At 37.4% G+C, this 11,192-nt stretch overlaps 1 protein-coding gene across 1 annotated transcript in view; it reads left to right on the forward strand.

The window, feature by feature from the left end:
- The window catches only part of adcy8 (adenylate cyclase 8 (brain)), a 190,424-nt gene extending 179,966 nt beyond the window's left edge, over positions 1-10,458 (forward strand). The window contains exons 15-16 of the mRNA XM_041241855.1: positions 5,439-5,553; positions 8,641-10,458. Of these exons, the coding sequence (XP_041097789.1) occupies positions 5,439-5,553; positions 8,641-9,128 (603 nt within the window). The 3' untranslated portion in view covers positions 9,129-10,458. The remainder of the gene's footprint in view (positions 1-5,438; positions 5,554-8,640) is intronic.
- The last annotated feature ends 734 nt before the right edge of the window (positions 10,459-11,192 follow it).

Raw genomic sequence — 11,192 nt, forward strand, 5'->3', positions numbered from 1 at the left:
GGGGCTTGTGTGTTCAGTGAGTGGAGAACGTGATTGGAGACGGAGGTAATGAGAATAAATAACAAAATAATAATCGTTAAAGAAGATCACCATGTTTTGTTTAGTGATAGTCTGTTTTGTTTATCTCTTTTGTTTTGGCGAATGTGCCGTGTCCTTGTGTTTTTGTTTGTTACCATGTTTATTTTCTGTTCTGTTTATTTATTAAATGCTGAGCGAAAGCATTCGCTCAGCTCCACCAAACTCCACCTCTCTGTTGCTTATTTCCTGGCTCTGGTCTGACACCACCCACTCCGGCCGTCTTTGTGACAAGGCTACATTTATTTTTTTGCCAGTATTGCATGTAGAGTTGTAGTTGATCTATTAGAATACAATGAATTAGAAGCATAGCCACAGCAGGAAATCAAGAATGTAAAATAACTAGGTTACACTGTATGAAACTGAAAGGCATGTTTGGTAATGCTGACATCAGATTTTGCCTAAATGGGTGGAAAAGACATGTGTAATGTTATGATATGCACTGGTGATGGGGCATATCATAACATTACACAGTGTTCTCCAGAATTATCCAAAATGAATACAATAGCGCATGCTTTTCTGCATAGGGGTTCTTTAATAGATGCCATCTACCCCAAAAACCAATCCTGCTGTGTTTTGTGTTCAGGTAGTGCATTCCAGTTGTTGTCAAACCAGTAAGATATGACAGCTGTGCCAAGAGTTTTCAGAACATGTTAAGAGATGATAATGTGGGGGAGGTAATGAAAATCACCACAAATAAACTGCAATTATTAATATTTATTATTAGTATTTAATACTAAACACACAGTTGTATTAAACACATGCAGCTCAAACAGGAGATATAGAATGCCGTCTTCCGGTTTCTGCTCACTTGCTTGCCTACTGAACAGCAGTATGTGTCGCTGCCACTGAGTTTTTAAATACCTGATCCGCCCCAGTGGGATTTCTCATTTCATTTATAACCAGTTTGTTTTTCCATTATTTGACAGTTGAAAATGAACCACTGTTTAAAAACTGAAAAAAAAAAAACAGTTCATTGTTCGTTGTTGAGTTTTTGAACAATGAACAATGAACTGTTTTTTTTGTTATTTTTTTTTAAAACAACAAAGACTATAAATATGAGCAGCACGACTTCGGCTCTTTTCAGTCTTGCATGGTGTGTTGTTACTTTGCAGAAAGAAAAAAACATTTAAGCCACTTAAATATTAAAATAAAATTCACAAGTCTAATTATCTTTCTCTAACTTCGTCTAACTTTAAATGAATGTTTATGAATACTCTTATTTGTTCAACTTCATTCGTTTCAGTTTTAATCTGCCTTTATTTTGCGTCGCCTGTCCCTGAAAATTGCGAGTCACTTACTCGAGTCTTTACAACTCTGTAGTGTAGAAGGTCAATGCTGTCAATGTTACCAGAAGGAGAGTCAACCAGGTGAAAGTTGGCAGGATCTGCGGTGGCGAACACAAGTGAAACTCTCAACCCAGCACAGGCATGCAGCAGGAACAGAAGGAGGACAGCCATCCACATCACAGCTGACACCACTAGAGGCAAGCGGAGAGGACAATCCAACCAAAACAAAGTGACCCTGGGTTTGAATATGCTGGGGCTTCTCCTTCTTGCCCTTCTCCTCCGAATGTTTTCCTGCCTATCCTCAACAAGTGCTAAGCGTCATCAGGAAGTGTACCACAGCAGCCATCCGGAGGCCAATGACAGGTCTGTGACGTGTGTGGTTTTATACAGCTCTTGATTACTCTCTTCTACAATGGTTTGCATCTTGTCAGAGGAGGTGCAAAGTTTTTGGAGCGTCAGCAATTGCCCAGGCAGCATTCTCACACAGCGCCTTGTGTTACAGGTGCATGTCTGTCTGAGCAGACCTGATGGAAAACCACCACCCCTCAGACACTCTAATGTACATGCGACAAAAGCCTACATTAAAAAGAAAAATAACTTCTAACCACTGTAGGAAATTAAGTCAGCAGAGTCCGCTACCTCAGTGCTGAGTACCATATATAGCTATTTCAGTTTTTATTCCAGGTCATTATAATTTGTATTGTACACAGGGCAGATTGTAACATTTTGACCCCCCCCCCTCCCCTTTCTATCTATTTGAAAAGATGAATCTCTGTGACAGAGAAAGAATGAATCTTGATTAAAATCTCCCTCCCGACCTGTGAGGGCGCTATGTAAAGGGAACAGAGTGCCCTGGACTGGATGGCCTGGTAACTCATTCCCAGGTTTAGGTGGAAGTTGGCTATCTAGAAAGAGGATGGAGCTATGGTATACCAAGTAATCGAAATAGAAGGGAAGCAATGTGGCAACCTTGGATTGGAGGAGAAACGGTGGTCGTGACTGATGGTGTATAAGGGGACGTGCAAGGTGATCTGTTCTTTTTTTATGGTTAAGCTGAACCGGCATACTGTGAATTACCGTGGGTGATTTGTTTTTCCATGTCTAAAAATCTGCTTGTTTGTTATTATTAGAAGGCTAACACGATCCAGAGCCGTCGCTTAAGGCCAGCACTAAACTCAAACAATACTGCATTGTACAAAGATAAATTGTATTACACCACAAGCACTATAGCACTCACTGTGGACTTGTGAACGTGTGTGTCTTTGTATGTGTTCTACTGTGTTTATTATTTATAAACTGTGTCTTATTATTTCGAGACTGCAACCCGTTGTTTTGGAGCAGTGTAATACACATTGCTATGTATTGCCTGGGATTATTCTTTGTGGTCGCCAGTCCAGGTTTACAAAATGAAAAAAACTGCAAACCAATTTGCCACAATCCTATTGAAAAACCATTTAAAGGTTAAACAGACAATGTCACAAAGTGTTTATGTTCCTAAAGACATCACCCTACCATTGCCAAGATATTAATGGTTGAAAATCTGTGTTTAACATGGAACAAAGTTGAAACCATAATTATAGTGGCACTTTAACTGGAGTGCACAGAAATATGCGACCATCATTATTACATCCCCTATCTTGGGACTGTATCAGATTTTATAGAAAACTGCAAAATACTTTACAATATTTAGTACTAGCTGGTATACACAGTATTTCCATGTTTGATATAGGTTGTACAGCATATGTAAAGCATGTGTGTCTTAGGTCAGGGGGTGTCTATTCAAGGTACAATAAAATTATGAATGTGGTCATTCAGTATATTCCATGTAACGTGAGCAAAGGGTGGGCAGAGCTATTTTGAGAGGTTTAGCAACAGAGCCGTTGAATCGATTGAGCAGAAGAAACATGATAACTACTGTTTAGGAAGCATATGTCCTGATTGGCTGCCATTATGCTGTACAAGCATATAATTGGCTGAAAGGAATCTGTAACTCCATGGGTTTGTCTTGTCATATCTCTATTCCCACATACATTAAGACTTTAGTTTAGGTGTTAATCCCTAATGCAAGTTTTTGTAATGCATAAGTAGTTAATTAGCAGACAATACTGTTTAAAAATGTGTGATCCACTCAGTAATCATGATCATCACTAGATAGTAGAATGTCACAGATCTTTCAGACTACAGAGTGTTTACATCACAATGTAGTAAGGTGATCCACTAGACCTTAAGTTACATTTGGAATTCATAATGAAAAATGGTGTAAAGTTACTTTTAATGTTTGGCTGAAAGTTACAATCGACTAAATGATTTGTTTATGATAAAATTATATATATATATATATATATATATATATATATATATATATATATATATATATATATATATATATATATATACACACACACACACACACACACACACACACACACACACACACACACACACAGTGGCTTGCAAAAGTATTCAGACCCCTGACCAATTCTTTCATATTACTGAATTTCAAATGGCACATTGAAATTTCATTCTGTTTGATATTTTATTTTTAAACACTGAAACTCAGAATTAATTATTGTAAGGTGACATTGGTTTTATGTTGGGAAATATTTTAAAGAAAAATAAAAAACTACAATATCTTGCTTGCGTAAGTATTCAACCCCTGTGCTGTGGAAGCTCCCAGTTTGCACCGATGAAAGAAATTGCCCTAAAGAGGACACAATTACCTTACCATTGGCCTCCACCTGTGAACCATTAAAGTTGCTGTCACATTTTTTGGATAAAAACCCCACTGTTGAAGGATCATTGGTGAGGCTGTGAATCTGAAGGAAAATGAAGACCAAAGAGCATTCTACAGAAGTTAGAGATAAAGTAATACAAATGCATAGATTAGGGAAAGGGTACAAAATAATATCCAAGTGTTGGATATCCCAGTGAGCACAGTTGGATCAATAATCATAATTGGAAGCTGACCCAGCTGCGATGTGGGAAAAGGTTTTGTGGTCAGATGAGACCAAGATAGAGCTTTTTGGCCAAAACTCAAAGCCCAATGTGTGGCGCAAACCTAACACTGCCCATGCCTCAAGATACACCATCCCCACAGTGAAGCATGGTGGTGGCAGCATCATGCTGTGGGAATGCTTCTCATCAGCAGGGACTGGGCATCTTGTTACAATTGAAGGAAGAATGGATGGAGCAAAATACAGGAAAATACTGCAAGAGAATCTGCTTCAGTCCACTAAAAAACTGAAGCTTGGGAGGAAATTCACCTTTCAGCAGGACAATGATCCCAAGCACAAGGCCAAAGCAACATTGGAGTGGCTCAAGAGCAAAAAGATGAATGTCCTACAGTGGCCCAGTCAAAGTTCTGATCTCAATCCCATTGAGAATCTGTGGCACTATTTGAAAATTGCATTCCACAAGCGTTGTCCAATCAACCAGAACAGCCTGGAGCCAATCTGCCAAGAATGGGCCAAAATCACTCCCACACTGTGCGCAAAGCTAGTACATACTTACCCCAAAAGGTGGCTCTACCAAATATTAATGTGTGGGGTTTGAATACTTATGCAAGCAAGATATTTCAAATTTTTTTTTTATTTTTATATTTCCCAACATAAAACCAGTGTCACCTTACAATAATTGATTTTGAGTTTAAGTGTTTTAAAATAAAATATCAAACAGAACAAAATTTCAATGTACCATTTGTAATTCAGTAATATGAGAGAATTGGTCAGGGGTCTGAATACTTTTGCAAGGCACTGTGTGTGTGTGTGTGTGTGTGTGTGTGTGTGTGTGTGTGTGTGTGTATATATATATATATATATATATATATATATATATATATATAGTTGAATTTTAATCTTTACTATACATTAACAAAAAAGCAATATACAGTAAATAGAGTTATAGGATCACAAATGTCTGATTTCATCCTTGACTTGTTCTCTTTTACTTGTGCAGGTATTCCATCATACAATGATGTTCACTGTTCTATATCCTGTAACCCTATAATAAAAGCATCACAGTGTCGGCACATATTAAATGATATCCAGTTTATGCATTTTTCCCTTTTCATTTCAGCAATGTGAAGATAAATGGGGCCATCTTTGTGCTTTGGCAGACTTTACCATAGCCCTTAATGAAAGTATACAAGAGATAAACAAGCATTCCTTTAATAACTTTGAACTGCGGATAGGTGAGTACATCTTAATGAAGACCGTTTTCAGTTTCGCTGGCTAGCACACTGAACACAAAGCACAACGGAATTCTTGGCAGCAAGCTAATAATCCCTGAAAATTACTCTTGGGTTGATATTTACAAACTGGGCACCTCAGAACGTCTTGGAGCGAGCATTCTGCCATGACAGAGACATTTGTTTGGAAAACAAACTCTGTGCTGTTCTATGTGGCATTTAGCTGAAGGACTTTTATGCCCTGAATGTGTATAATTTGTATTTATTTTTCTACTTTATACACATTCTTCAGTTATTTTCTTTTAAAGTTCTTTTAGTAGGTAATGTGCTTTTACCATTTGTCATTTGAATCCCCTAGTAATGTTATGTGCTTAATTATTGCATTCTTTATAAGTGCTCAACTCAGAATTAGACTGCTACAGTGGCTTGCGAAAGTATTGAACCCCCCTTAGCATTTTTCCTATTTGTTGCCTTACAACCTGGAATTAAAATGGATTTTTATCTGGATTTAATGTAATGGGCATGCACAAAATAGTCCAAATTGGTGAAGTGAAATGAAAAAAATAACTTGTTTAAAAAAATTCTAAAAAATAAATAATTGAAAAGTGGTGCGTGCATATGTATTCACCCCCTTTACTATTAAGCCTCTAAATAAGATCTGGTGCAACCAATTACCTTCAGAAGTCACATAATTAGTTAAATAAAGTCCACCTGTGTGCAATCTAAGTGTCACATGATCTCAGTATATATACACCTGTTCTGAAAGGCCCCAGAGTCTGCAACACCACTAAGCAAGAGGCACCACCAAGCAAGCGGCACCATGAAGACCAAGGAGCTCTCCAAACAGTTCAGGGACAAAGTTGTGGAGAAGTACAGATCAGGGTTGGGTTATAAAAAAAATATCCAATACTTTGAACATCCCACGGAGCACCATTAAAGCCATTATTAAAAAATGGAAAGAATATGGCACCACAACAAACCTGGCGAGAGGACCGCCCACCAAAACTCACGGAGCAGGCAAGGAGGGCATTAATCAGAGAGGCAACAAAGAGACCAAAGATAACCCTGACGGAGCTGCAAAGCTCCACAGCGGAGATTGGAGTATCTGTCCATAGGACCACTTTAAGCCGTACATTGCACAGAGCTGGGCTTTACGGAAGAGTGGCCAGAAAAAAGCCATTGCTTAAAGAAAAAAATAAGCAAACACGTTTGGTGTTCGCCAAAAGGCATGTGGGAGACTCCCCAAACATATGGAAGAAGGTACTCTGGTCAGATGAGACTAAAATTGAGCTTTTTGGCCATCAAGGAAAACGCTATGTCTGGCGCAAACCCAACACTTCTCATCACCCCGAGAACACCATCCCCACAGTGAAGCATGGTGGTGGCAGCATCATGCTGTGGGGATGTTTTTCATCGGCAGGGACTGGGAAACTGGTTAGAATTGAAGGAATGATGGATGGCACTAAATACAGGGAAATTCTTGAGGGAAACCTGTTTCAGTCTTCCAGAGATTTGAGACTGGGACGGAGGTTCACCTTCCAGCAGGACAATGACCCTAAGCATAGTGCTAAAGCAACACTCAAGTGGTTTAAGGGGAAACATTTAAATGTCTTGGAATGGCCTAGTCAAAGCCCAGACCTCAATCCAATTGAGAGTCTGTGGTATGACTTGAAGATTGCTGTACACCAGCGGAACCCATCCAACTTGAAGGAGCTGGAGCAGTTTTGCCTTGAAGAATGGGCAAAAATCCCAGTGGCTAGATGTGCCAAGCTTATAGATACATACCCCAAGAGACTTGCAGCTGTAATTGCTGCAAAAGGTGGCTCTACAAAGTATTGACTTTGGGGGTGTGAATACTTACGCTTGCTCAAGTTTTCAGTTTTTTTGTCTTATTTCTTGTTTGTTTCACAATAAAAAATATTTTGCATCTTCAAAGTGGTAGGCATGTTGTGTAAATCAAATGATACAAACCCCCAAAAAATAAATTTTAATTCCAGGTTGTAAGGCAACAAAATAGGAAAAATGCCAAGGGGGGGGTCAATACTTTCGCAAGCCACTGTATGTGCTCCTTCGCCAGGAAAACCTAAAATTGCTTTCATTCTTCCAGACAACTTTATTATTTTAATTTAGCGTCCTATTATATGGAAAAAGGCCCTACAGTACGCAAACCAGATGCAATTTTAAATGTTTAAATGTGTTTTGAAACTGAGTATACTGTGATGTGTTTAGAAATGGTATTTTGCAAATATTATAGTGCTACATAAATAAATGATGGAATTGTCATGGCTCAAAAGATAAACCTGATATTTTATAAAGTAACGAAAAGGTAGCCCTGATATGTTTCATCATAACCTTACATGCCCTTTGTCAAGGCGGCCATGGGTTAGGTGGGGTTGAGTCTGGTTAGCTCACTAACAGTAGAATCAATCTGGTGGTAGCAGTGAGTTTAACCTAAAAATAATTGGATATGCCAAATTGTGAGAAAATAATAAAATAACTGGTGATTATGAAATTTAAAAAACTATTTAAAATTTACAAAATCTGAAAAATATGACATTTTGAAATCTAATATGAAATACTGTACTACTATTATAGCTTCAGGTAGATTTTTGCAATATCATTTTGTAGTTTATTTGATTACGTGATGTTAAATAAAATATCTAAATTATGTTCTTAAGGTTTTTGGGGGGAGGGGGTTTATGTCTCAATTTTGAAATTCTAGGTTTTTTGGCCATAGCTGTACACTATCCTGAACTGAATTAAATACATGAAATACTATGTAAATTCCATTATTATACCAAAAATAACAACTTTGGACACTTTCTTACCTGTCTGATACTTTGTGGGCTAGGTAATCACATCATAGGGTATATAGAAGACCTTCCCTAACATTGGGGGAAAAAGTTGCCATCATTCTTTACTTTGAGGCACTTGAAGAACCTAGAACAAGTAGTTGATCCCAAACTCCAGCATTGTCATGCTAAACTCTTGTTCCCTTGTGCCACTGAGTAACAAGAAAACTGAGAAATATTAAATTTGTGTTTGATTATTATTACACAATTAAAATCAATGTATTAATTTCATCTTTAGGCATTGCCCATGGATCTGTAGTGGCTGGAGTAATAGGTGCTAAGAAGCCCCAGTATGATATCTGGGGCAAGACAGTAAACTTGGCCAGTCGAATGGACAGCACAGGCATCAGTGGCAAAATACAAGTGCCTGAAGAAACTTACCTAATCCTTAAGGAGCGTGGCTTTGCCTTTGAGTACCGGGGGGATATCTACGTTAAAGGTATAAGCGAACAAGAAGGAAAACTCAAGACCTACTTTCTACTGGGAAGAGTTCAGCCAAACCCACTAATTATGCAGCCCAGAAAAATGACCGGCCAATATTCCTTAGCAGCCGTCGTACTAGGGCTTGTGCAGTCTCTTAACAGGCAAAAACAGAAGCAGATCCTTAATGAGAACAACAATTCCGGTATCATGAAGGGACACTATAACAGGAGGACATTGCTAACATCTGGAGGACCTGAAACTGTCACCCAAGCTGAAGCTGCTGACAAAACTGAATCGCCATAATTATATTATTTATTTGTGTTGATGTCTTTTTGTATTTCTTTTATATATAAAACAATAAAAAGGAGGTTAGTTTTTTTTATAACTGGTTTCAGCCTACTGTCGTTTAGAAGTTTGTCTCATTTTTTTAAGTGAACTGGGGAGGCACTTTTACAATGAATACCTTTGCTGTTGGGGCTTACCTCATTCTTACTGAGCAAACTTAAACTAGTTACAATTTAAGAATGAGTTTCTAAAATGGTGGTAAAAAAATTGGTCAGATGAGATAAGGCTTGCATCATACACAGAATATACTATTAAAACATCAATCAAAAGGGTTGCTATAAAAGGTTTAGTCATTGTGTTTCTAGCAACAAAAGACAGGTATGGTTTCCAAAGCGCACCAAGTCCCTTCCTGATTCTGCAAAAAGCATTCAGTCCACTGAGTGGTGTTCTTTCGAATGGGGGAGCTTGAGAGCTGCTGGAGGATTTTATATTATCAATCAATGAAAGTAAAATGGACAGGAAGAAACCCTGTGACTCAAGTAACTGGTGGAAGAATAGAGAGAGATGTGTGAAATGCAAGCAGCACAATAATAGCAGATTGCCTGGCTCACTTGATATTAATAGGGAGTTGAATGTTTAAAACCATTGTGAAGTTAAATCTGAGGACTTAAAGTCACTTCATAAAACACAAATAATAATTTCTACATTTAATAAAGACATATTAAGTTATTTTTAGTAGATATAAGTTGTGCTAGGTACTACTTCAAGAGAGCAGCATTAGTTTTCTGCGTTCTTAACATCAGCTATACTGTAGTTGGAGGCTAAACTTATGGATGTTACTTACTGTAGTATTGCGACAGTATGTTTGTTACTGTAGAAAAGTGTACAACTATCTTTATTGACAGCATAACTCAAGTGCCCAGACATTTTTCAGCACCTGACCTCAACCTGGTTGATAGCATGAGTAGGGGGAGCAAGGAAAAAAGAATGGTTGTCATGACAGCATACATTTTAAAACAACAGCCACAATAGTAAATGTAAAAGAAAAACAAGAAAAAGTTCATTTTACAGCACTTTATTTATAGCACTTCCTTTTTAAAGTTTTTTTTTTAATCACTTTTATTGCACTTTTAATACTGACAAAAATATGTTCACTTGATGTATATACCATATTGAACACTCCATATCCATATACTGTATATATGTTTCATATATTATATAATTTAATAATTTTTTTAACGACATACGACAAGTCCTCAGTCTTGGAATTGGTGCGTAGTTGCAAAAGTCACCAAGTCCTGGACTGAGGATGTTTTGTGAAACCAATACATTTTAGCTGCTTATATTTCTGTACCATCACAAAATGTGTTATTAAATGTTCGACATATCATTTATCTGACTGATGTGAATACATTCTTCTGGATTAAAGTTTTGAATACACAAAAGATAGCTGTGTTTATTTTTTCTTGATTCTCAAAACTAGTGCTGGTGGACTGAGTGCATTTTGGAAAACTACACCGCATTTTTTTTTTCATTGCCCAGTTACAAAAAGAAAAAAATAACTAGTAGAACTGGAAATACCAGGGGCATTACTTGAATGACAAGAGGTTGGTTAGACAACCATCTTGAATTTAAGTTGGCTGGAATGTAATACTTGTTTAATAATTACTAGAAAAGCAGTGGCATGTGACCTTGAAAAACAGTCTTTCACATGGTCTTATTCAAATACAGTCCTGGTACCAAATATATGAAACTAGGTTATAGTTTCCTGCTAATAAGACAGCTTTAAAAAATAGGTTCAGTTCTTTCACACCTGAATATGTTGAGGTGTTGTTTAGAAACAATTCTGCTACAAATTATAAGACATGTTCCCACTGGAACCTTTTAGCAGCAACTCATTTTATAATTTTGCTGAGAGTACAGACCTCGCACTCAGAATGTCGATGACAAAGCATTGTAAATGTTTAAACCACAACAGGTTCTATAGAAATGAAGTACTTTAATGACAGCTTCCATCTGTTTTATTTAGTTTTAATAACTTATAACACTATGTAACACAATTTTTGTTCCTGGGTAGTAAGT

The sequence above is a fragment of the Polyodon spathula genome, chromosome 3 (assembly GCF_017654505.1).
Source record: "Polyodon spathula isolate WHYD16114869_AA chromosome 3, ASM1765450v1, whole genome shotgun sequence".
Taxonomy (NCBI): Eukaryota; Metazoa; Chordata; class Actinopteri; order Acipenseriformes; family Polyodontidae; genus Polyodon; species Polyodon spathula.